This window comes from Balaenoptera ricei, chromosome X (genome assembly GCF_028023285.1).
Source record: "Balaenoptera ricei isolate mBalRic1 chromosome X, mBalRic1.hap2, whole genome shotgun sequence".
Lineage (NCBI taxonomy): Eukaryota > Metazoa > Chordata > Mammalia > Artiodactyla > Balaenopteridae > Balaenoptera > Balaenoptera ricei.
Window position 1 is genome coordinate 55,644,380 of NC_082660.1, and position 25,902 is coordinate 55,670,281.

Consider the following 25,902-nt stretch of genomic DNA (forward strand, 5'->3'; position numbering starts at 1 on the left):
CATTTAAGTGATGATGGCTCTAAATGTACTGAAAGGAAGTATGCAAATACTGTCACTTTTCATGATATGATCATCTTTTTCCTAGTTTGGGCATGTGATTTGTGAGTCATTAGGCATTGGCTTTCTTCAATATCCCATTGTACCATCCATTTTTCATTTTAATAAAATGAAGGTTGGCTTCAGCCACACCTGGGAGACACGAACCCCAGCTAGGCTGGCTTGATTTGAAAGGTGATCGTAGATGCAGGTCGCTCAGCAAGAGCAAGACAGACCACCTCATCCAGAGGCCAATATGTCACAAGCCAACTCACACCTGTCAGCCCCTAAAAGCTTGGGAAACCCAGGCAAGCATCTTAAGATATGAAGCCATCCAGGACATTTTCTCATTCATCACAGACTAATAACAAAGGATAACACCTCTTTCTAAACCTCTTCCAAAAGAAGTTACAAAGTGATCTCAGCTATAACGGTGACCAAACATATGAGGTAAGGGAAGTTGCTTGTTTGGTGTAGACCTTAGCAATGGACTTTTCTGGTATGAAACTTCAGCCACTAGCTCAACCTAATGGGCCCAGGAGTTTCTGAAGTAAGACCCAGCTGCTGCCCCAAAGTTCATGATGTTAAGAGTTTGGTCTTGTTGAAGGAATAAGTCCTTTAGAGAAAATGCAGCCAACTGGGCCAAGTATTGCACAGATCAGAGAGAAGAAATGTTTCCAGACCACCAACCATGATACTGTTGGCTGGAGAAGTCTCCCATACCAGAATAGTTCTCAACCTGATAAGCATCAGCTTGCACCTTCAAAGCATCTTGGGAATAAAAGTTACTGTCAAGCTGTTTTGGATTTTTTGGGTACTATTCAGGTGCCTCTGATTCATTACACCAGTTTCTCGATTTGTGGTCCCCAGACCCTCTGCTCAGAATCACCCCAGCATTTTTAACAAGCAGCCCAAGTGATTCTAAATCATATATCATACTGAGACCAAGAGTCTTTTAAACTTTCTAGAGCCAGAGTTTGAAGTACAAGAATTTCCTGTTACTGCACTGGACCATTCAGAAGAAACCAGAATCTCTGAAACTCTGTCTCCTGGCTTCTCCTTCTTGTGTCAGCTTCCAGGCAGGCTAAGGAATTATAATAGTTTGTCTAGGAGGATTTTCCCAGTCTGCTTCAAGAGACTACCTGCACCTGCACACCCACTCCCACTCCCATCCTGACCTTCAACACTGAGGCCCCCAATGGCCCTAATGGAAAATACTTGCAGCATCTCTCTACACTACAATCTAGAAACAATTTCTTAGAGCTGTGTTCAATCTACCCAAGTCAGCTCCCAATATTTTAAGAGACAAATTATTAGCAAAAAAAATTGACTCAGCAATGCTCTCTCCATGAGTTGAGTCAGAAGCAATTCATCCCAAGCTGGAGGTTACTCTGACCCCAGTCTGTCTCTGCCTTGAACCAGACTGGGCCTTATCTCCAAAATATTCCTGCTCTGGGCATCATGCCCTTCTTGGACTTGCTGTGGGTGCTAAGTTCCAGCCACCCATTTGGGTCTCTTGTTGCCTTCATACCTTGAAAGATGGCCAGGGCAAGCCTAGGGGATAGGCAGAGGGCTCAAAAAGCCCCAAACGCCTGAGGTGACCTAGACCCATCTTGGGCACTGCACCTGGGTTCTTGAATTTCTTTATGTGGTTACACAGAGACCAGCCCTGGGAGCCTTAAATTTTTCTGGACTGTGACTTGAAGGCCAGCCTTGGCGTTCCTCCAAGGGGTGGGGGTGGGGCTCCTCTAGGTTTACAGAAGGGTAGGAGGAGGGGGCTAGAACTACATGAAGAATCTGTCCTCCATGCCTCCCACATGTAGAGTTCTATACTCATCAACACCACAGCCAGAGGGTGGGTGGGCAAGGCAGAGAGAAGAAGGGAAAGTAATTTTTTATCCATTTGACAGATGTCGTGTTAAAATCTTGTAGGGGAAGGAGGACTGTAGGTGGGGGGAGGAGCAGAGGAGGAGATAGGTTGGAACTAATAGTTCTAATGTTGTATTAAATGTGGCCATCTGTTCTAAGGTTGTGAGAACAGGAACAGCATTTAGTAAGGTGCACTGTGACCTGCTCCTATATCTGGAGAAGTGAGAGGAAAAATAAATGGATTTCAATCAACTTAAACCACCTTGAAGTCTACTGAGCATGCCCACCCAGGACACAGGCTTGCAAAGGCTCTAGCCTTGGCAGGCATTCCAAGGAGAATGTAATTGTCTCCTGGGGAGTCCTTATGGCCCAAAAGAGAAATCTGCATTTAAACAGTCCATGAGAAAGTGAAAGATGGTTTCCAGTAGCTTATTGATTTCCCTCTTCTCCTTTGCTCCCTGCAAGAGAAAAGACATTGGCCAAGGCATTTAGCAGTGTTTCTGGTCCTTATCAGGAGCATTTCCTGTTCAGGGGTGGGTCATATTTCTCCTGACAAAGTCTAGCACAGTCCTGGGTTCCCAGCAGACATGACAAATGGTGGATGAGCAGGAGTGGTCAGTGAGCATTCACTAGATCAGTCCTCAGGGGACTCAAATTAGCTGAGCTGGCTCCCCTTCAGACTGTGTCCTTAAAGACTATGGAAAGAGGGATGCAACATCTAAACCTAGGCTGCCAAAGAGGACACATGAGAAGCACAATCAGACCCACCCTTAGGGCCCAGGAAGGATAGCATCCGGTCTGTGTCTGCAGGAAAAGTGATTGTGCTTATAACAAAAGAACTTCAAGTAGGTCAGGTAGGCTTATATAAGAGATCCTCTGCTTGTCTGGGCTAGGTGGAGGAGGTGGGGGTGAAGAAGGGAAGGGACCCAGGGAAGCTGACTGAGGGATAAAGCATCCAGTAAGATGCTAGGGCTTGAACCAACTCTTCTTGACTCTGTCTCGGGCTCAAAAGCCTGAAAGAGTAGATTATTATACTCAGAGAAGGCCAGGATTGGAGACTCCCAAGAGCTAGCACACCTAGTTCAGTCCAACATTTTACAGATAAGAAAACTGAGGCTCTAGTAAGAGGAAGTTACCTAATGTGTCAAGTTAGTCAGCAGCAGAGCCAAGATTAGAAACCAAGCCTACAGTCTTTTAGAAGGACAGTTGTCAATTGTTTTGATTAAAAATTGTCAATTGGTAAAAAAAATTAAACACCTACCCCAGTATCTAAATGCTACTAATGTAGTATGTGTTTTATAAAAAAATCTCCACAGAAAATAGAAATTAAATGATGAGATTAACTATTTAATATATAAAGAACTTCTAATATTTTCTCCATGAGCTTCATTTTGGAAATCAGTTTTAGACATTTTCTGGTGCTCTTTCCTCCCTCTGCTCTACAGATGTCACCCCTTGAATACTACATCCAGCACCTGCCTCACCCTCCTCTCAGGGCCCCAAACAAAGCTGACCCTCCCTGGAAATGAAGGGGTAAGAACACCTCAGTATGAAGGCTAGGTGAAGACACTTCCAGTATCTCCTTTATCACCAAATGTCTTTGCTAAGGAATCTGAATTTCAAATTTATACTAAAATGAAAATGCTAGTGAAAAAAGTGGGATGGGAAGAATGGGCTCCAGGCTTGGCTTGATTGCTGACTTGCAGTATTGAACTTAAGCAGATATAACTCCTCCCTGAGCTAGTTGGACTAGGTTATCTCAAATGGAAAGTTGGGGTTGTCTTTGACAGATGCTGCTGCCTTGCTTCTAAAAGCAGGTTTTGTCAAGAGACAGAGGGAAGTTGAAGGAGACATGGAAACAAGGAAGGCAGAAGAGGGAGGGGGTGGGATAAGAAAGGTCAGAAGACAAAACTTGACTATTTCAAATTTTTGCCATGGGCTACCTCTACCCAGAATAGAGCTCTAGTACAGGAACGGCCTTTGGGTTCCACTGCCATAAGGAAGAATACTGCTTTCTCCACGCGGTTCAGGCCACTGGGTTCAAGCCACCTAAAGTAGCTTCCAGAAAAGAGTAAGCAGCACCCCTACCATGTGCTAAACACAATATAGTTCTAGGTTGCTGTCATATTCAATTCACATTCATGAGCTCACTAGATCCTCCCAGCAACTCTGGGAGGTAAGAAGAGTAGGGATGAGACCTTGTTTTAAAGATGAAGAAACAGGATTGGACAAAGGAAGTCCCTCAGGTAACGCAGAAGCAGAGGCCAAAAGAGAACCCAAATCTTCTGACTCACAGTCCAATATTTTTCTAATAATAAAAAATGGCTATCATTTACTGAGTACTTAGTGTGTGTCAGAGACGAATCTAAGTTTTTACATATACTAACTTGTTTGATCCCCATTTTAAAAATGAGAAAACCATAGTACAGAAAGATGAAGTGATTGCTGAAGGTCACACAGGGCCAGAAGCAAAACCCAAGTAGTTTTGCTCTAGAACCAGGGCTCTTAACCTCTGTTCTCCACAGCATATCCTCATGCTCCTACAGGATCACAGAACCTTCAAGGTATAGCAAGGTATAGAACAGTGTGTATATTACCATAAAAAAGAGAAAAAAGAATATATTCATATATGTTTATATATCCATAGAACATTTCTCTGGAAGGACTCACTGATGGCCTCTGCAGAAGAAGCCAAGTGGCTGGAGGGCAGGGCTAGAATGAGACTTTTCACTGTGTACCCTCTTGTACCTTTTGAACCATGTGAATGTATTTCCTTTTCAAAAATAAAGTAATTTTTAAATGAGGTATCTAGGGTCAAGAGAGCTGAAGAAACTGTGTGGCTGCTTCTTGGCAGGGCTTTGGTGACTAACCGTTCCCTATTCACCTCTCTGGTTTCTCAAACTTGAAGAACAGAAGGTGTCTCTCTCCTTTTTTCTTCCAGTTTCCTCACCCTTGACATTGCTTGTCCAATCCCCCAGAAAGGCCAATACTGTAGTCATTATACAGATTTTAGCAGCACAAGTGAAAATAGCAACAGTTTGGGTTAGGCTCCCACAGCCAGTCTGTGAGTTACAGGAAAATAATGTATTAGCAGCAGGACAGATGATAAAAGACACAAAAGGCCTTCTTCCCCAAGGCCTGAGCTCCACAGACTCTTCCATCTCCTTCCTCTCACCACTGTGTCTCATTGTACCTACCCACCCTTCTCCCGGGCTGAGAAAGCAAAAATAAACAAGCTAGAAAGGCTCTAGGAAATATGGCCTAGCTTGCGAGTCTGTGGTGTACAAGGAAGAGCACACTAAGGGAGAAAAAGTCAGCCTAGCTGGATTTTAATGTCCACATCCAGGCCAGGTGAGAGTCAGCCCAGATGGTCTCAAAGGACCCTCCCAGCTTTGGTTTTTGGATTTCCACTATCATCTCTCAAGAGTTGGCAAAATATTCCACAGATCAAGGCCCTTAAACATTATTTCTTCAGATACCTTTAGGCCCAACCCCTTAGGCAGGTCAGTCACACAGGGCTTCTGTATCCAGGAAGCTGTGAGGAGGTGGGGGTGGCCAAGGTAGATCAAGTGCCTTCAGGGATCCTCCTGAAGTGAATTAAATGGGCAGCACAATTCCCTCTCACAACAGCTAAGCATCTTCTCCAACGCTTCACTGCTTCCAATATGCAAGAGACAAGTAGGACATGAGCTGCTGTGGAAGGGATGACAGGTCAGTCAGTGTGCCTCTCGTGGGCAAGCAGGACACTTCTGGGGAAGGCTGGGCCCCAGAGAGACCCCTTCCTTGCTACGTGTCAGAGACAAAGCTAAATTTTTAACATATGTTAAGTTGCCACCAGCAGCTTCCTTTTAGCACTGGATTTCATTGGGTGGTAGCTTGGGGCCATAGAAAGAACACTGAATATAATCTGAAGGCATGGCTTCTAGACCTGAATCCACCACTACCTAATCCTGTATCTTCAGGCTGGTCCTTCCTTCTCTGAGACTCAGTATACCCATCAGCAAAATGGAGACAATTACTACTTTAAAAAGGGTAGGGGTAAGGAGTTGAGAAATAGACTGAAGATAAGCTCCTAGATTACCTCCAAAGTACCTGTAATCACACCCTGGATGAACTCTTAACAGTAGTAAAACATGTTCAACATTTTACAAGGCACTTTTCACACACTTTGTCACCATGAATTCTTGCACCCCACAATCCTGAAACTTAACAGTTAAGCCCATTTTACACACCAGAAAACAGACTCAGAAGGAATTTGCCCACAATTTATGGGATGAGGAGAATTCTGAACTTGTGCTACATAGTCTAGTTCCCTACCCACCCCCTTCAACAAAGCAGGTGAAATGGCCCTGGGCACAGAACTTAGAATAAGACACTTTATCAGAGCCAGTACTGGCACTCGAGGTTACTTCCTCTGGCAGGTGGCAGGTACAGGCCATCTGAGATTGCCTTTTCTAGTTAAGGAAGGAGACCCTATTTCTGATGCTCCCCACTTTCCCTACATAGAGTTCCTCAGGAGCCAAAGCTATATGACCACCTAAATGTTGCAAACATGTGTTCTGGGAAAGGATTGACCTGGCACTGAAAAGCATCTGTATGAGTGAGGGTGATCCAAGAATGACTCTGACCAACCTGACATCATGAGGTTGCCTCTCCCTGGCCCCCTTTTTGGCCTTTTTTTCTACTGCTACTCTGTAAGTCAGGCTCAGTAGTTGGCATGCATCAAGACCAGCTTAGGGATAGGTTAAGTACAGATCTGTTGGTGAAGAACATATACATCTGCAAAGCATTTTCTCAACTCTGAGCCTTGTCGGCGTCTGAGAGACAATACTGACGATTTTACCTATAGACCAAATAAGACTCAGACAGAGGAAGGGAACCTGACTGAGACATACCCTAAGTGGCAGAATAGCAACTGAAATTTGTGTTTCTTGATCTCAAGTCCAAAGTTCAGAAACAGATATGAGGCTGTCACAGTCAACAGTAATCCACTGGGGCTCTGAGGCTGCTGCTCCAGGCAGACCTGGCATACTCTGGCCACCTGTCTCACTGCTTCCCACCCTTCACCCAGACCCAGTCTAGGGCCCCCTCTTCCAGCTCCAGCCTTTGGTACTAAGGGCCAGAACGGGCTCCCCAGGACACCCCGACCTGGTTTCTAGCTTGAGAAACTCTAAAAATAGCCCTCATTAGTGGGGCCAGATGGCCTAAGCTGGTGTGCCTAGGGGCAGGGCTGTGGTCATTAAGCATGTGGCTGTTTTCTCCTACCACCACTGACCAAGGAGAGGCTGAGTCTCTGCCCCCGTTTATGCATCCTACTACTTCCCCTCACACCCTCCAACTCACAATTTAGATATACTTACTCTGGTCCAAGTTGTTACTTCATTCCCAAGAAAAACAAACTTTAATATTCAGTTACTTTAGGTTTTCTAGGATATCACTTCACAATCATATCATTCCCTAATGGTTTGTAACTACATTGGGGGATAGAGGAGCAGGCTCAAGCTTTCTGCATTGATCAGTGTCAATGTATCTTCTCCATCTGCCTGTTAACATCTCAGGGCTCAGTTCTAAGTTTTGTTTGAGTGGTGGAGCCTGCTATAACACATGCCACCTTGAGTATCCATTTTATTCCTGAGCTCACTGCCCTCTGAAGCCTGATTTCAGGGATAAAGATGCAGAGAAAAGTGATAGAGGCCCACCAGATGGGGCCAGTGCCCTGTTTTGCCCACTTGGAAGACTGAGACAGCTGGCTGGCCTTAGGGGTAGAATGTGTTCTGCATCAGAGGGTGTCCCATAGGGATGTGTGGGGCATGTGAGTGTGTCCCATAGGTGTGTTCAAATGTGTCTCAAGGTGGGAGAGTTGTTTGTCCACGCAAGTCCTTAGGAGTGTGTGCTTTGGGGTAGAAGTATATCTGAGTATGCATCTCAGTGTGCCCTACATGTCAGTGTACAGTTATGTTTTATATGTATCCATGTGTGTCCACACACAAATTTGCATAAGCATGCCTCACATGTGTCTGTATATATGTACCCTACCTGTGCCAAGTGTGTGCAAGTGAGTGTGCCCTATGGTTAACTGAATGTGTGTGCTCCAAGTGTGTCAATGTGAAAGCATACCCCACATGTGTGTCCCGTGTGTATCCCAAATATACTCAACATATATCTGAGTGTGTGCATAACATGTGACCTATAGTGTGTGTGTGTACATGTGGGTATGGGTAGAGGGCATGGATAGACAGCAAGACTGAACTAATTTTCCTCCTGCACAATTTGTTTCTAACAGGTGTCCTCTAAGACACTTGGATTAATCTGCTCCTAAGCAGGTCAGAGGACATGGGTTTGAATTTCATCTGTCAGTTTCTGAATATGGTGTTCATAGGTGCGTTCCCCAAGAGGATTAGCCACCACTCCATTTATCCAAGAGGCCTCAAAAATATGAGGTCTAGCAGCCAAGAGTTGAACAGAGAGACAAGACAAGGATCAAGGACCAACTATACGACTTTGGGCAAGTCCTTGACTCTCCCCAGACAGCAGGTTCCCAAGCAGTACTGTAAGGGAGTGGGCTTATGGGTTCTTCCTCATTCTCATCCAGTGACTTTCTCAGTTTAAGCACCATGGACTAACACTGGTCCCTCCCACCACCACTACCACCACTATAAAAAGACAGTGCACAGATATATGCATATGGATTAGCACCTACAGCTGTCTCGTTCTAGCTAGGCCCCCTCTAGCCCTGGACAAGCTACTGGTTGTCTCCCTACATTTGTCATTCCACACTCATTTTTCCAGTGTCCTGAGCCACCTGGAGTAAAAGGGATAAAGTCCTAAAGGCATACAATCTTCACTAAAGCTCAGGCAAAATGAGATGGGGTTTACCCAAAGCATTCCTTCCCCATCCTTTGGGATGACTGTGGGAACTAGTGATGGTACTAAGCCAGCTTTTAGGCTCAAGGCACGACCAGATAAATCTACAAAGAGAAAACCTCCAAACAGGGCACGAAGGGCCACAGGATCTAGGGCCACTCTTCTGCATTTGGCGAGGCCTCTCATGCATCCCTGGATGATATGTGGGTGGACTTATCATAGGTCAAATTGATGTACCTGAGCTGCCTATTAGTGGTTCAATGCCAACCTAGCCAGAGTTATATAGTGACATCTGCCTAGTTTTCTCTGCTATCTTGATTAACTTTTATAACAAGACATAGATAGAAACAAAGTGCAGAAGGCATCTTTAGAATGAACTCCTTGCCCAAGACCATTTGGTATGGGTGGGTTGATAACAGCTAACTATATATGCTATGCTCTTTCTAGTACACCACTGCTTTTAAGAGGAAACACTGATAGTTTCAATTTACTTAGCCATAAAATGGGAAGAATCCTGGCCTTGCTCACCTCATAGAATTGTGAGAAAAGACAAATGTGGCAGGAACAAAAAACTATACAATAGTCTTTATCTTCTTGCCCTGTCCCCGGGGCAATGAGAATTTTCCAAACAAAACAATACAGATAAAGGTGAAAAGTGCAGATTTGTTCTAATTAGGTCATTTGTCTAGAGCCTGCGATTTCTAACATAACTCTTAATCATATCATGAAATCCAGTAATGCTCATCACAAATTCTAGCTAAGGACCTGGGAGCAAAGAATTGGTTTTTAATTTCCAAGTGCCTAGGTGATTCTGGCTTGATGGACTTGAGAAGGCACTAAATAAAAACACAATTAACTTTGGCTTTCTTCCACATTCCTCTTTTATCTTTGCAGGAGATAGGGAGAAAGAAAGCTAGTTTGGTATTCATAGCACCATGTGTGGCCAGGTGGCGGGATGGGTGGAGCTAGGGGTAAATAAAAGAAAGCTTCTTATAAAGAAAAAATATCCCAGCTTCCCACCAATGACCCAAGACATGGGCTGGGACATAGGGATTCTATCCTTCCAAGGGAGGAAAGTAAAAGAGGCCTCGACGTTGTAACACAGAGAAATGAGGCACAAAGACAATGGGATTTGTTCAAGGTCACCCAGCAACTAAGTTCATATTTGCGGCCCCTCTTTATTCATGTGTAAGCTTTTCACTAACAAATCCTTTCCAGAGAGCCTACCAAGTGTCAGACCCCTCCACTACAGCAGTCACCCAGAGATTTCAGCCTCAGAAAGTTCTCAGGGATTATCAGCCTCAATTAACAGAAAAGAAAACCAACTCAGAGAGGCTAAGTGATTTGCCCAAGGTCACAGAGCTAAACAACGACAGACAACTAGTTCAGTGATCCTTTGCTTTCTATCACACCATATAGATTTCCCTTACCATCCCTGAAAGACAAGAGCAGCTTGCAAGTCTCATGGGTCCAGGAACTCACATCCTTGCAAGGCAATGCTCTAGCTCCAGTACTGCTTCAAACATACTGTGACATGGAAACAGAGGCCTAGTGGGGAAGGGTTTTGATCAAGTTCTGGGAGCAAGGTAGGTACAGAGCCACAGCTTGCTCTTAGGGGGCCCAAGGCCATTTTTTTCTCCTGCTAAAGATCTGCCTTCCATATGCTGTCTCTCTGTCATGCATGCATAATTTCCCCTCTTCACTATGCTGTTTCCTTGGGTGAGCCCTTTCTCATTCTGAGCCTAGTTCCCTAGCCTCCAAAATGAGGGAATTGGACTCAAGACAGCTGTAACACCCCTTTTCTAGAAGATACAGCTGTCTGGAATGACTTTAAATGGCACTGTAACTTCCAGAGCTTGAGCCCAGATCAGGCAATATATGAAGATACATCCTTGAGCCTCATTTTTCTCATCTGTAAAATGCAGGTAATCCCAGTTTTACCTACTTCACAGGGCCAGAGAGAAGATCAAGTGAGACAATGTGCAAAACCCACTGAAAAGTTTAAGACAATGTGAGAGAGAGAGAGAGAGAGAGTCAAGAATCAAGCGAGCATCCACTAGCCCCAGTTGCTTTTCTCTAAATCCAAGTAGAGAAAGTGTCTATGCATGTTTTATCCAATAAATCTTCCTGAGCCCTCCTATGCAGTTCAATCTGGATTCTCAAGACAAGCACCTCAGGTGGCTACAAGGTCCAAAGGAAATTAATAAATCCCTCCACTCCCTTTAGGCCCTAAACACGAAGGAGTCTCATCATTTTGCCAGTTCTGAGACTTCCCACCATGCCAGCTCTATCAAAGCCTCTCCTAGGGATGCCTGGCTCCACCATGCCTCTTTCCCAGTGCCAAAGCACCCACTGCCCAGCCCTCCTGCCAACCAGCAGGGTTCACAGAGGGAGGAGGAAGGAAGAGAGTGGGCAGAGGAGAGGCTGTGGGAGGTACAGCTAAAAGTAGATGCTGCCTTTAGGCACCACACTCTGAGGGGGTGGGGGTGGGCTCTTAGCACATCCTTCCTGCAGCCAGCTGGGCACGGAGGTGCATCCTTTCTCTCCTCTAATGAAGGCAGGCAGACAGAGAGATGAGAGCTGTCAGAACTATTCCCAGAGCTGACTATGGACGCACAGTGCTAGCCTCCTCTGGACCCCGAGGGTGGATGGCTGAGCAACACGGTGTTGCATCCAGGGCTCCTTGCCTCAGAAGAACTGATGTAGTCTGCAGGAGATTCTGTGCTCCCCCCACCCCCATCTGACTGCCTGGCACCCTAAGGGCTCTGACAGGCCTGTTCCCCTTTAGGAGGTTACATAATACTCTTGTTCTCCCAGCCTCTCTGTCAGCTCTCTCTCTCCAACCAAACCTGAGAGGGCATTCAGGTCTCTGATACAGCCAAGAGAGCATAGAGCCAGAACCCTATAGCAGAGGTAGCAGGTTATAGGGGGCAAGGGCCTGATTTGATGACTCAGGAACCCAGACCCATCACTGCAACCTTGGATAAGTCCCTTTCCCCTTCAGTGCCTTAATTTTCTCACTTGTAAAACAGGAAGGGGAGAGGCAGGCAGATCTCCAAAGTACTCTAATCTCTGCCCCTATGTGATTCTCTATGTGAATCCTGGCCACATAAATGAAAGACAACCCCCCACCCCGCCTCCTACATCCAAGGTTGTCCTATCTTCCAAGAAATCTGGCTGAGCTGGGCAGATCCTTCCCCACTCTTCTAATTCTAATTCCCCTAATGAATAAGATCTGCACTTGCAAGCCTGGAACTCTAGACTCTGTCCGCCACTTCTGTCCCAGGCCCATTTCAACCAGACAAGTTCTGCTTTTTCAGGTTTTATAGAGAAGCTTCTGGCTCAAATTTCATTTGAGAACATGATTCTTCTACTAAATCTACTCCTCATTTTAGTGACATGGAAACAGAGGCCTAGTGGGGAAGGGTTTTGATCAAGTTCTGGGAGCAAGGTAGGTACAGAGCCACAGCTTGCTCTTAGGGGGCCCAAGGCCATTTTTTTCTCCTGCTAAAGATCTGCCTTCCATATGCTGTCTTTCTGTCATGCATGCATAATTTCCCCTCTTCACTACTACTAACTCTCAACCTTGATACTCAAAGACCAAATGCCCAGTTCTTGTCAGGGGCCTGAAACTAGCACAGAAGACTGATAAGAACAAGAAAGAACTGGCCTCAGACAAATCCCTCCCTTAATGTCTCCTTTTCCACCAGGTTTTCCCTTTGTTCCTTTCTTCAAAGTTTCCTCTTGAGTTCTGCTCTATGTCAGTGGCGGCTTTTCAATTCTCAGAGTCATGACCACATTCTGACCACAGAGTCCACTATGCAGGTTACTCTGGAAGAACTGCAAAGATATGCTGTCAAGAGGCCTGGGTTCTAGGCCAGGAATTACCACTTTCTGAATGTGTGACCTTGAGTAAGTCACTTAATCTCACTGTGCATCAGTTTCCTCAACTACTTCCAGATTTGGGGGAAAAGCCAATGAAATAACTAGGAAACTTTATTCATTTAAATTCTTATTAACTTTAGTAGTAGTATTAATTAAATGAATGGCTACTTAAAATTCTGCAGGAAGGGGTTCTGGGGTGTCAAAGCAGCCTGCCCCTTGCCTCCTAGGCTTTCCCAGAGCTATGAGGCTGGTATTTATCTATAAGAGGCAATTCTCAATTATCCATGCAATATGTCTCTTTAACAACAAATACTAAATCCCATAGCAGCATCCCCCTGACACTCAGTTCACTGTAGGGCTCCCTTCCTTGTGGGCAACCAGTGTGTGCTCAATGAATACAACCTACAGTTCAGTTGTCCTAGAAGAAACCTAAGCTAAATATAATTAGGAAGGCAAGTCTATTACCCCCTAAAATCACCCTGTGCATTCCAAACCTGCTATAAGAGATCTTTGGATCACCTACTGGTTTTGAATAATATGCTTAATCATTTTGATCATTAGTATTAATCACAAAGTAAGCACAGATCATTAAAGCTGGAAGAAATCTTTGAAGCTATCTAATCCACCTGACCTTATTTTACAGATGAGGAAACCGAATTTCAGAGGGGAGAGGTAATTTGACCAAGGTCACCCAGCAAATGAACAGAATCTTCTGCACTATTATAGAAAATGCATAGGGACTAACTATTTTCCTGAAAGGTTCAAACCATCTCACAGCTGATAATTTAAAATCCAAATAGGTCCTCAGACTACTCACTCTCTAGGGTTGAGTCCTCCTTTTTAAGGTGGGCACAAGCCCCTAGAATTCATCAAGGCCCCCACAATCCTAGAATAAAATCTCACCATCTGTGAAGCCTGCCTATTCATGTGTGTGATAAGCCAGATTCAGGCTGAGCTGACATTTCCTTTGAACATAGCAGTCATCCTCATCCCTGGCTGAACATTCCTGTCACCTCAGGGAGCTTTTAAAAAAATATTGATGCCAGGGCCTCACCATGACCAACTCAATCAGATCTCCCCCAGAGATTCTAGGAATTGTTGTTAGTCTTGTTAACTCCCCAGGTGATTCCAATGTGCAACCAGGGCTGAGAACCACTGTGTAAATGGAAACAATTCAGCCAACCAAGAGAAACACAAAGAGTTTCCTAAACTGTTTGAAAACCAAATATATTCTTTTTTTTAACATCTTTATTGGAGTATAATTGCTTTACAATGATGTGTTAGTTTCTGCTTTATAAAAAAGTGAATCAGCTATACACATAACCAAATATATTCTTTTAAAGCTAAATCTATGATGTCCCGCTTTTCCAAAGAGGGGCAAAGAAAGTGGTACACAAAACTTACAGTTGTGGCACTGACCCTCAGGCAAATTCTGGACTCAATTAGGAAACATATGGTTTGGGGGTACTGAAAAAAATTAGGGAACCCTGGAGCCTCCAACAGGATTTACCAGGGGTAAGATGCCAAGTGACTCATATTCCTTTTTTCGATAGGGTCATCGCCTTGGTAGATGATTGCTATGAAACTAGCATACATCTTGATGTCCACAAAGCATACGACAAATCCATCATGCCGCATTATCCTCATTAACATGCTGACAGGATAGATGATGGTAGCACCCAGTGGATTCTGCACTGGCTGACCAGATATACACAAAACTTAACCAGCTCCAACTCCAAGAGGCAGCTCTGATAAGTTGCCAGAGGAGCTAGCATTAACCCCATTATATTAAACATTTCTTTGAATCAACAACTTGGATGATACTTATTCAGTTTTCAAATGATGCAATGCTAGAAGACTGCTAATCTGTTTCATGGCATTAAGGGGAAAAAATGTAAAATGCCAAAAGCTAGAATAGACCAACCAAAAAAATAAGTTTAACTGATGCAATGCTAGAAGGAACTGCTACGTTTTGGCACAATGAAGCAAAATTTTTAAAAACCATAAAAGGCTAGAGTAATGGATCAGCCAAACAAAATTCAATAAGTTTGGTTCAAAAGGCCAATTTCACAACAGCACAGAGGACTGGACTAGACAGCAAAGGCTTTGTGCCTACAGCCCAAAAGGCTCTTAACCCTGGCTGCATGTTTGAATCACCTTGGGAGCCTTAAATTTAATTAAAAAAAAAAAAAAAAAAAAAGCTGCCTCGGACCAATCCCGTGATAATTAAATCAGAATCTCCCAGAGTGGAGACTTGGCATGGGTACTTAAAAACTCTCCAGCTGATCTGTATGTTCACTGAGGATTGAGAACCAGTAGAAGACTGCAATATTAAATATTTCACAGACAGATCAAAGTCCCTTTGTACTTGATCCTGATCAGGTGGCACCTGGAGTAGCATGATCAGTTCTGGGCAGCACATTTAAAAAATATATATAGAAAAATTAGAGTTCTTTAAAAGGAAGGACAATTGTATGAAAACTGTAGTTCCTTCAAAATATTCTGTATTTTAGACTTCACCAATTCACACTGCCTTTCTCCTTGAAGATCCCAAATAGTGAGTTTTCATAAGACTAAAGGGAACCGTTTGATGTATATTCAAGATTAAAAGGCAACATTTTATTGAATAAAGAATTCTGTGCCGAACTGCTATATAAATGAAAGGTATGAAAAAGCACTAAAATTGAAAGCAAGTAGCTGAGGAAGCTAGTATGACTTCAGGGGTGACTCACACTCTTCCCCTTCCACCTGACTCCATTCAGCTTCACACTAGCTGGGAATGATCAACTCTGACTCTCTCCCACTCTCCATTTGAAAGGCAGACCCACTCTCCCATCCCACCAATCTCTCTTTTACTTCTCTCATCTGTAAAACCAGGAATAACAATTAGCCCTATCCACTTCACAAGGCTGATGTGATGCTCAAAATTAGAAAAGATACGGAATTGCTCTGTAAACCCTATAGGCCCATGCACTGACAAGGGATTATTAGTATTGTCATTACTGGACTGTTTCCTGAGTCTTCTCTCTCCACTAGGCCCTGCCCCCTTCTAGTTTTTCCACTCAGTACTTTGGTGCCAGGGCAAAGCACCATGCCAAATACTCTTGAGTATCTATACCCACCTAATGACAGGAAATACTCTGGGTAGACATGAAAAGAGCTAAGCTTTGATCAAGGATTCCAGGAAAGCCAGAGACTCAGTTGGCCTAAACAAGTTGCAGAGCTAGAAATAAGAGCTCGAGAGTCTAAGATTCCCCACCTCCATCCCACTTCTTGGGGCAAAGCCACTGGGACTGAATCCAGATGGTCTGTGGGAGGTCTTCTGAGGAGGCAGTTATTTTTGGAGAACAGGCTCAATTCCCAATCATGTCTCTGTCCAGAGCAAGTACTCCACAGGCCAAGGAGAGCAGAGGCCAAGATGGCAAACAGAGGCAAGAAGGAGGACATGCTTTGGCAGCATCCCTGCAACTGCCAGAGTGTTTCCTCTGATCACAGCCAAGCACTCTCAGTCTAGGCCTCACCATAGGGCAGAAGAGCACCTCACCCAAAGGCTCACTGGGATCCCTCAGGTCCCTAGCAACTTAATCACACACACACACACACACAAACATACAAGTGGATGAGAAAATCTGAGTCAGGGCCCAAGCCTGTTCACCAAACCAATAATCAAACTGGCCTATCCAATTTGCCGAGCCATCTCAGCTGGAAACTATTCAGAGACCAGCAACACAGAAACAACAACAACAAAAATAAAACAAAAAAGAAAAAGCAAATTCCACACTGCAGCTGGGCTGGGCAGGGTTCTCTAGCCACAAACAAAACTGGGGCACAGTGCAGAGGCAGATGTTACAGGTTCTGACAGATAGAGGCTGTCTCAATGGGGGGTAAAGCACTGCTCAGTTTGTTCCCACCATGCTATCCCTTCACCACCTCCCTGTGTCAGCCAAAAGGCATGGGAGACAAAAATATTTTTCAGGGCCTGCAGACCTCCTTGCACTAAAGCTAGGCTGTGAAATGGCTCATTTAATCTTAAGGAGAAGGCGGTGACTATAGAGGGATTTGAATCCAGGAGCCTTCCAATAAACAGTCCCATGGCTGGGATGCAGCTAAGCTCTGTATACCTTCTGTGGATATGTTTTCTAGGCATTTGCAGGCAATGAGGATCTTGCTCTCTATTTGTCCTCTCCCCAAAAGCACCTCTTCAAGTCCTGCTTGCCAGCTCCCCCCCTTGCTCCAAAGGCGTTGGTGCCTGGACATTTAAAGTGTGGGCTCTGGAGCTCAGCAGGAGCTGAGTGATGCAGGAGTTGCTAGGATACTGGTTGAGGACATTTTCTTGAATCCCCTAGTGGGGAGCTGGGAGCCAAAATTCCTGAGCTGGTAGCAAAAAGTTATCCTCTACAAAGGAGTCAGAGAGGAGGAAAGGGAACAAGGAACTTGGTCAGGAATAGTTGGGACACATCAGAGAGGAAAAGCCCTCTTCCTTCTAACCCACTTACAGCAGGGATGGTGGGGGAAAGAGAGGAGGCTGTATCAGGGGAGGTAGGAAAGTTTTAGAAGGGGGAAGATGAAGAGGCAGGAAAGGAAAAAAAAAGTCAAAATGCAGAGGGTTCCACTCCTCTCAGCTGCATTTTTCATTTTCTCCCACTCTTTTCTCTTTTTGCATACCCTCACAAGTCTGAAGGAGAAATGCCAAACCTTTAGGAGTCACACAAGTAAAAAGTCACCCTGCTCTCTACTCCCTAAACTCCCTTTTAGCTGCTCTAGGGTGGCCTGCCATCTGGCTAGCAACATCCCCTTATTTGCCTAGAGATAAGTTAATTTGAAAAATATTTACCCATTTCACAAACTAAATTACTGATGAAAGGGCTCTTTCAAGCCACCCCTTTAGTCTGAAGCTGTGTGTGGTAGGGGGAAAACTGGTAGGGGGGACACTCATCCATCCTAGCACCAGTCAAATCCTTATAGGCCATAGCACAAGGAGGCCTTTCAGAACTGTGAAACTGCTGTTTTTCCTCATTCCTAGCACAACCAACCCCCATCCACATTCAGGAGTGTGCACCCCTCCCCCCACACACACACAGAGTAGGGTGTGCACACACACCCACGTACATACTGTCACACACCCTACACAAATACATTCCCAAAGGCTTTCTGCCAAGGGTCTGTCAGGCACCCAGAGGTGAAGGCTGTGGCATTTCATGACACATAATTTGTCATAAACCTGGCTCAAAGACCAGCCTTGGAGAACCCTTTCCCCCTTGGGGGAAAAAAGTCAAAAAGCATTCTATTGTTGTAGTCCAGTTTTCTTCCCACATAACTAGGTAAAAAATCTCTTAGGTAAAACTTAAGTTTCTCCAGATACCAGCAAACAGATATTTCCTCCCTCCCCACTCCCATCACCCCTTGATTAACATTTCATTTGCTTTTTCACTTGTCTTTCCAGTTCACCAGCCTCTGATTTCAACTGCCTATGGACACCCAAAATCACAGAAGGCAAGAACATAGTCCAACCATCCCCAAATGCCAGTGTTATAGGGAATCCCAAACTTACTGAGGAGGAAAAAATTGCTCAATGTCAAACAGTCACTGAACAGAGAGGACGGAGGTCTGCAGCTGCCCATCCTACAGCCTTTCCTCACTCTCCAACACTGTCTCAAAACAAAGTGCCCAGCTAAAATATCAGTTTACTTTAGACAATACTGTTGGCGCAAATGCAGGGAGGGATGGGGAAAGGGACTCACTAGATTCTCTTTGCAAAAAACAAGTTCTTAGTTCAACCCAGGGACTCCCACAAAGGGACTAAAGAGTAAATAATAAGAGTCAATGCCAGCAGACTTCCCAGATCATGCTTACACCATGGTACCAACTGAATTAAAAAATCAGTTGCTCACCCACACAGAACCATTGAGAGCACACCCTGAGGCTCAAAACCTCTTCTAAAACCATAAAATAATACTCTTTGGGTCCTGAAGTCAGGACAATTTCAAGAGCCCCCTTCACAGCCTTCAAAATCATTTCCAAAGAGTCTGAACAACAGTACATGGAACTTGAGAGCACAATGCCAGCAGATTTGCACATCACTCATGAATAGCCGCCCACATGGGTGTACAGGGAACATGTGTGTGGATGTGTATGTGCCCTGATTCATTGCTACATGAGACATAATTGGCACTCTTTCAAGTCAGGTAAGAAACAGAATGAAGAAGACCTGCCTACGTCAGTGGGTGGGGGGTGGGGGGTATTATGAACACTGGCATCAGAGACAATTTTTTTCCTGGCTTTGCCAAGAGCTTTCTTAGGGGAAACAGAAATATACAAATAATAACAATAGCAATATTAACAGCAACCACCACCACTACCACCGGATACAGACATGCAAATAAGTGTCAAATTGGAATGCTGCTTCTAGCTCATGTTTTCCAGAGCTTTCATCCCATTCCATCCAGACTTTTTTTTTGGGGGGGGGTGCTCAAAACTCTCAATTTAGCATGATACATACTTTCATTTTGTCATGGAAACCTTCTAATTAGAAAGACTTCTGATTTTAAAGAACAAACAAGGAAGCAAACAAAACCACTTTCTCATTAGCACTAGCAAGTTCTATTTAAAATGTAGTTCAAGAACATCTTTGCAAATGAGACTACCCCAAAGAGGCATATCTAAATACATTATTCCCAAGGTAGGTAGAGAGCTGGCTTTTGTTGTTTTTTGGAGGACATACAGAGAAAATCCCCAAACTCAAATTCACAGGTACAATCTTTGGGAAAAAGAACCAAACAGTTACTGTCAATGTCTTCTCTTGCTAATTCATAAAGATCAGAGAACGCTTTTATACCCCATTCCATGATTCCGAAGAAATTGACATTTAATGATTTAAAAAATGTTTTAAAGGTGGCTTCTTTCCAAATTGGAAATTGTAAACCCTGTACAGCAAATTAAGATTCAGAGAACACAGTCACCAACTGCCAGCACAACGCACCCCACCACATCACTTTCCAAATTTTCGCTTCTCATTAGAGACTGAAGAATCATTTTCCCTAAATTCATTCCTTGTACCAATTTTTCCCTCTAAACATCTAGTGCAATACTGTTTTCCCTAAGATGCCAGAAATTCATCATACTCTTCCCACAACCCCCCTTGCCCCAAACAAACCCAAATGCGCTTCTGATGGCAAGAGAGAAATTTTGACTGAAATTCTGTGATGGAATTTAAAGGTAGTTTTAAAGAAAACGAATTGACAAGACACCACAATCAGCAAAGCCATTGTATAAGGACATAGAGCTTGCTTCATGAACGTCACATAGGTGGAGAATGCACACACACACATGCACACATAAATAGAAAGCATTTCTTTATCAACAGTTTCACTTAAGCAATAAGCAACTACACTCACAGGCATACTTAAAAGACAAGACATAACAAAAGATTTAGGGAGAGATAATATACCAACGTCATACATATCACAGCGAGGCCATGTTGAAGCTCAAAACGCTTTCCCCCCTGAGTAAGAAAGCTTGCTCTTTCTCTCCCTCTCTTTCCCTGTCTCTGTCTCTCTCTCTCTCTTTTTTTTTTTTTCTTTCTTGGAGGTTCTCGGGATGAAATCAAAACGAGAGTTCGAAACAGCTCAGGTGGCTGGACTCCATTCAGCGCGTTCCCAGGAAAAACATGAGTATGACATTTACAAGCAGGAGGACTACAATCACGGCAAAAACGACTACAGTTTGCACATCCAGGGTCATGGTGCAATGCAGAACACTGTAGTGTTCCAGATGGGGGGCCGGCAGATTGGGAGATGTCAGTCTCTGTTCTGTCAGACTGTCCATACAGCCACCATGCTAGAAAGGAGAGGAGGAAGTCGGGTCGTTGGGGAAGGGCTGGGTTTGGCGCCCGAGTTTGATATGGGAGGGGGGGAAGGGGGAATGGGGACAGGGGTGCTTGCTTCCCCCCTTCTCAGAACTGAGCTGATCTTTCTTCCCTAGTTGAGAAATCTTAGCTTGCGCTTAAGTCGGCAGAGTCCAGCATTCTCTCTCGGGCGCCACGGAAAAGGCAAAATCCTGGCTTTCAAAGGGAAAGGCGGGAGGAACCAGAGCGAGGTTCTCCGGCGCCTGCTCAGTCTGTCTGTCCGGGGGTGCGTCCGTCCACCTGCCTGGCTGGCTACCGGTCAGTCTCGGTCTCCCCTACTTCTTCTAATTCGCTCGCTTTCCTACGCTCTCTCTGCTCGCGAAGCTCCCGGCTGCCAGCCACTCTTTCGATCCCTGCCTCGCTGGCTCTCTTCCTCTCCTCTCCCCACCCCCCAATCCAAAGACTACGTTTTTATTCTCCGAGCGACTGCCGGCGCCTGCGTGAGGCACAACCCAGGCTGCTGACAGGCCCGCCGGCCAATAGCAGGTGCCGCAGAGGAGCGTTTACTCGCCGGGGGGCGGTACTTGAGCTGGCGTGCTACCCGCGGCAGCCAATCGGAGAACCCACGGTTCCCCCAGCAGGCCCGCTTCATCCAGCCTAGCTGGAGGCCCTGGCTGCCAGTTCTGGCGTGGGGGTGGGGAGCATGTTGTGGATGGGTTGATGCAGATGAGGGGAGAGAGGAGGGAAAGGATTGGGAAAGAGGGAGGGATCGGACATAAGGGGCTAAAGGGGAGAGGGCATGGCAGGGAGGGAGGAGGGAATGAGGAGAAGACCATGAGAAGCAGGAGGAAAAGAAAAGGAAACATGGGAAGGAGAAAGAAGAAATAGGGGGATACGACGATGAAGAAAGAGAACGGTGGAGGAAAGGAAGGAAAAAGGGTGGGGAGGAGGGAAAAGGAACGGGGGAAAAAGGGATCCTTTGCAGCCACTTTGTTTGGAGCCTGGGCCAAGGAGGAAGCAAAGATGCCTTTAGGCCACTGTCTAAGTATTTATAGGCGACTCACAATTAGCTATATAAGTTCAGCAAATCAGTGCTGTGTACAGAACCACAAGGACACTCAACAAATTATCCAAAATCCAATTCTGTTTGTCTTTCTCTGATATCTCTGCACTTGCAGGTCAGATTTCCTTTCCTACTTATGGTTTCTTTACACTATGACAGCTTGCACTCTTCCAGCATACTGGGTACTAGGAAGAGAAGACAGCTTTGCAGTGGAAAACCCTCTACAAAACTTGCAGTCTGCTTGAAATCACTGCCCTGTTCTGTGTTGGTGACCTGGTGTCCGAAACTTGGGGAAAAACCCTGGACTAGAGACAGGAAGTTTTCAGATTTACTTCTAGCCCTACCTCAAGCTTGCTGTATGACTTTTGGGCAACTCCATTCCCCTCTATGGGCCTCCATCTCCCTTCTGCCACATGAGGACTTAGACCTATCTGAGAATTCAGTGAAACCTCCGAACCCTCACCTCAGAAAAAAAAAATATATATAGCAGGCTCCTGGGCCCTCAAAAATCCAGGACTAACTTATACAGAAGATCTCTAAGGGCCCTTCTTAACTCTTACATTCTAGGACTGTAAACATGAACACATAGATATTGGTGGAGAGGGGCAAGAAACTAGATTATCCAGGGATAGAACAAATTAATTTCTGGAATTTCCAGCATACTATAGACTCGAAGAGGAATGAGAATTGCTCTCTATTCTCTAGAAATCTTTGAGCCTAGGACAGTCACCCATTTTAACTAAGTGACTGGAAATTCTGAGTGAATGCAGGTCATAAGCAAAATGGCCCCTAGCCTTACAAGATAGAATAAAACCTAAAGAAATGTTCACTTTAAAATTTTGACTCATCACATTACCTACGAATGATTTGTGCCAAAACAACAAAAAATCCTGAATCAGATCAAGCTTCTAGATCCAGCTATCAATTTATAGGCCACACAGGAGACAGAAAAACATGTTAATTGCAATACGGGGATACAGACTGTAAAAAACTACAGGACCAACAACCTGGTTCTTTAGCAAGTAAATAGGGAGAAAAAAGTGTTATTGATTCAGGTGGAACTTGTGTATGCATGCATACACACACACATTTGTGACATTTATGAGACAAATGGGAATTTGAACAGCCTGATAATATTAAGGAATCACTATTAATTATAAATGATATTGTGCCTAAGTTTAACAAAAGGGGGAGAATACGGGTATATATTTGTGACCTTGGATTTGGTAATGGTTTCTTAGATATGACATGAAAAGCACAAGCAACAAAAGAAAAAAAATAGATAAATTGGACTTGATCAACATTAAAAAACTTTTGTGCTTTGAAGGACACTATCAAGAGTATGAAAAGAGAATCCACAGAATGGAAGAAAATACTTGCAAATTATATATCTGATAAGGGACTTGTATCTAGAATACATAAAGAACTCTTACAACTCAATTATATAAAGAAAAATAACTCAGTTTAAAAATTGGCAAAGGATCTGAATAACACTTCTCCAAAGAAACGGTCAATAAGCACATGGAAAGATGCTCAATATATTAGTCATCAGGAAAATGCAAATCAAATGCAAGAAATGCAAATGAAGGATATTTACTATAGCGTATTTGTAATGGGACACCACTTTACACACGCTAGGATGGCTATAATCAAAAAGCTAGACAATAAGTGTTGGGAAGGATGTGGAAAAATTGGAACCTTCATAACACTGCTGTGAGAATGTAAAATGATGAAGCCACTTTGGCAAACAGTCTGGCAGTTCCTCAAAAACTTAAACATGGTGTTACCATTCGACCCAACAATTCCACCCTTAGGTATATACCTAAGGGAAATGAAAACATGCCATACAAAAACTTGTACATGAACATGAATAACAGCATTGTTCACAATAGCCAAAAGATAGAAAGAACTCAAATGTCCATCACCTGGTGAATGGATAAACAAAATGTGGTATATGCACACAATGGAATATTATTCAGCCATAAAAAAACCGAAGTACTGTTATATGCTAAAACATAGGTGAACTTTAAATATATGCTAAGTGAAAGAAGCTAGACACAAAAGGCTTTTATATGATTTCATTTATATGAAATACCCATATAGTTAGGATAAATACTGTTTATTGAAGCTTTTGTTTTATTTACATATAAATATAAATGTTCTACGTTGTGATGTAAAATATATTTCTTACAGCAGGCAATGGTCAACATAGTTTGAAAGCCACTCTTCTAGATTATGTTGAGACAGATACTGGTGATCAGGACAGTACCAAAATGTAAACAACTAGAATCTTTCTCCTTGCCTTTGAAAGTGCAATCTTATCCTTTCTCCACATCACCATCTATTGACCCTTCAACCCACTGCAGCCTGACTTTCACTCCCATCATCCCATAAGAAACTGCAACTTCTCGTGAATATAAACAAATGACCAACTTGTTGCTAAATCTCATGGCCAATTTTCCATCTTTTTCTTCCCTGACTTTTCTCCCTCTTGACTCCATTGATGCCTTCCTCCTTCCTGAAATGCTCCATTTGCCTTGGGGACACCATCCACATGACCTGTCTGGTTATATTGTCTTTACTTCCTGCTTGGGTTCTTCTTCATTTAGTCATTAAGGGCATGATTTCTCAAAGTTCTTCTAATCTCAGCCCCCTTTTCTTCTCATTCCATACTTGCACTGAATGATGGACCTATCCATTCCCAAGGCTTTAACTACCTACCACCTACATTACACACTGATGTACCTCCTTTCAACAAAGTTACAGGACACCAGTGGGGGAATAAAATAGGTCCCTGCCTGCAGGGAGCTTACAATTCTCTGCTGATAACCCCTAGGTAGCTCTCTTGAACTCCAGAGATGAATCTCCAACTGCCTTCTGGACATCTCCTCCTGAATATCTCACAAGAATCTCAGACTTGATAAGTCCAAAAGTGAAGTCATCTTCTCTCACCCCTGCCAGCTTCCTCTTTCCCCTGAGATCCCTGTCCCTTAGGAATGTCACACACAGAACTAGCCTAAAACCAAGAAGATACCCATAAGTCTTGCTTCTCCCTCACCTTGCTACTAGCCAACCAGTCTCTAAGTATTGATGATTCTCTTTCTCCTTAAGGAATGTGTCCTCCCTCTCTCTCCGTGCTGCCAGCACTGTGGTCTCTTGTGCAGCTCTCTCTCCCCAATTCAGCTTCTACTCTCCTGAACAAATTATCTCTTTCAAAAGCAGTTCTGCCCTTATCAATTCTATGGTGGATACTATATATTGGTTGCTGCGGATCCATGCCACCCCCCTTCTAGCCTGCCTTCCTATATTGCTGAAAAGCTAAAAACCAAAAACTACAACAACAACAACAACCTGTCATTTCTCAGACTCCTTTGCATCCAGTGTTCTGGATGTGATTTATTTCTGCCAATCATATGCATATGCACAATATTTGGAAGAAAAGTGATAATGCAGAAACCATACTTCTGCTGTTTCTGGTGACAAGTAGAGTGGTGGGGTTTTAGGGTTTTCTGCAGCCGTGCTACGTTTCCATAGGTCCCAGTGTCTGGACACTGGCTTTGTGTCTTTGTACAAGCAGGGAATGAGACTTTTTAAAAATTTTATTTATTCATTTATTTATTTTGCTACTGAGGATTTGGAAGACATAATGTTACTCTAGTCAATAGTTAAGGCAGTGGCAGATTCCTAATTCCTAGATTGCAAATCAGGTGAAGTGTTCCCAAAGCTCCTGATGCCTCACCTTCCTGCTTGTGGCAGAGAAAACAGCTCCTCTGGTGTTGTTCTGGGAGTCATTCCTGGAGGCCCAGTCTAAACCTTGTCCCTTCAGCCCTTCAACAAATTTTGTAAGCACCCAATTTTCTATATTAAAACTCTGCTGAAAAAACTAGATCAATTTAATTTCTGCAGCTAAACCCTGGGTTATACAGCTCCTCTGCTCAAAGGCCTTCCATGGCTCCCCACTGCCTTTTAGGGAAATTCTGCAGCATGGCATACAATGCTTTGCCAATCTGGTGTCCTTTGCCTGACACTTAGCAGGTGCTTCATAAACATCTGTTGAATGCACGAATGTCTCCTTCATCCACTTGTTTCTTCTCAGAGAATTGTATCTTCCAACCACAGAAGGCAAGACATGATGAGACCTCAGAGAAAATGTACTCTAAACCCTCATGTTCTAGGTTAGGAAACTGAAGCCCAGAGAATGAAAGTAAGCTACACAAGATTACACAACTAATTGCTGGCACAGCAGAGACCAAAACTCTTATTTCTTGAATCTCGAAAGTGCTTCTGAGAGATTTCAGACTTTGGAACATGACATTTGATCCCAGCCTATTTGAGGTTAGCT

The 25,902-nt window shown here is 44.0% G+C and overlaps 2 protein-coding genes across 12 annotated transcripts in view; both read right to left on the minus strand.

The window, feature by feature from the left end:
* The window catches only part of ARHGEF9 (Cdc42 guanine nucleotide exchange factor 9), a 228,719-nt gene that overhangs the window by 184,013 nt on the left and 18,804 nt on the right, over positions 1–25,902 (minus strand). Inside the window, exon 1 of one of the 11 annotated variants that reach the window (XM_059910552.1) lies at positions 20,113–20,197. The exons of 5 other annotated variants lie outside the window; for them this stretch is intronic. Coding sequence is in view for 3 of the 6 variants with exons in the window: in XM_059910550.1 (XP_059766533.1) it covers positions 20,106–20,114 (9 nt within the window). In the remaining 3 variants the exon portion in view is untranslated. Of the gene's footprint in view, positions 1–20,101; positions 20,198–25,902 lie in introns of those variants that run through there. 5 more of the 11 variants (XM_059910555.1, XM_059910550.1, XM_059910549.1 and 2 more) reach the window with 5 other exon arrangements.
* LOC132357259 (uncharacterized) lies at positions 20,299–20,948 on the minus strand. Its single transcript, XM_059910561.1, has one exon. The coding sequence runs from the start codon at positions 20,476–20,478 to the stop codon at positions 20,299–20,301; it is 180 nt and encodes a 59-aa protein (XP_059766544.1). The 5' UTR covers positions 20,479–20,948.

Bases quoted from the DNA above. Each gene is read 5' to 3' on its own strand.
- LOC132357259 (XM_059910561.1), bottom strand. From the start codon at position 20,478: ATGGACAGTCTGACAGAACAGAGACTGACATCTCCCAATCTGCCGGCC.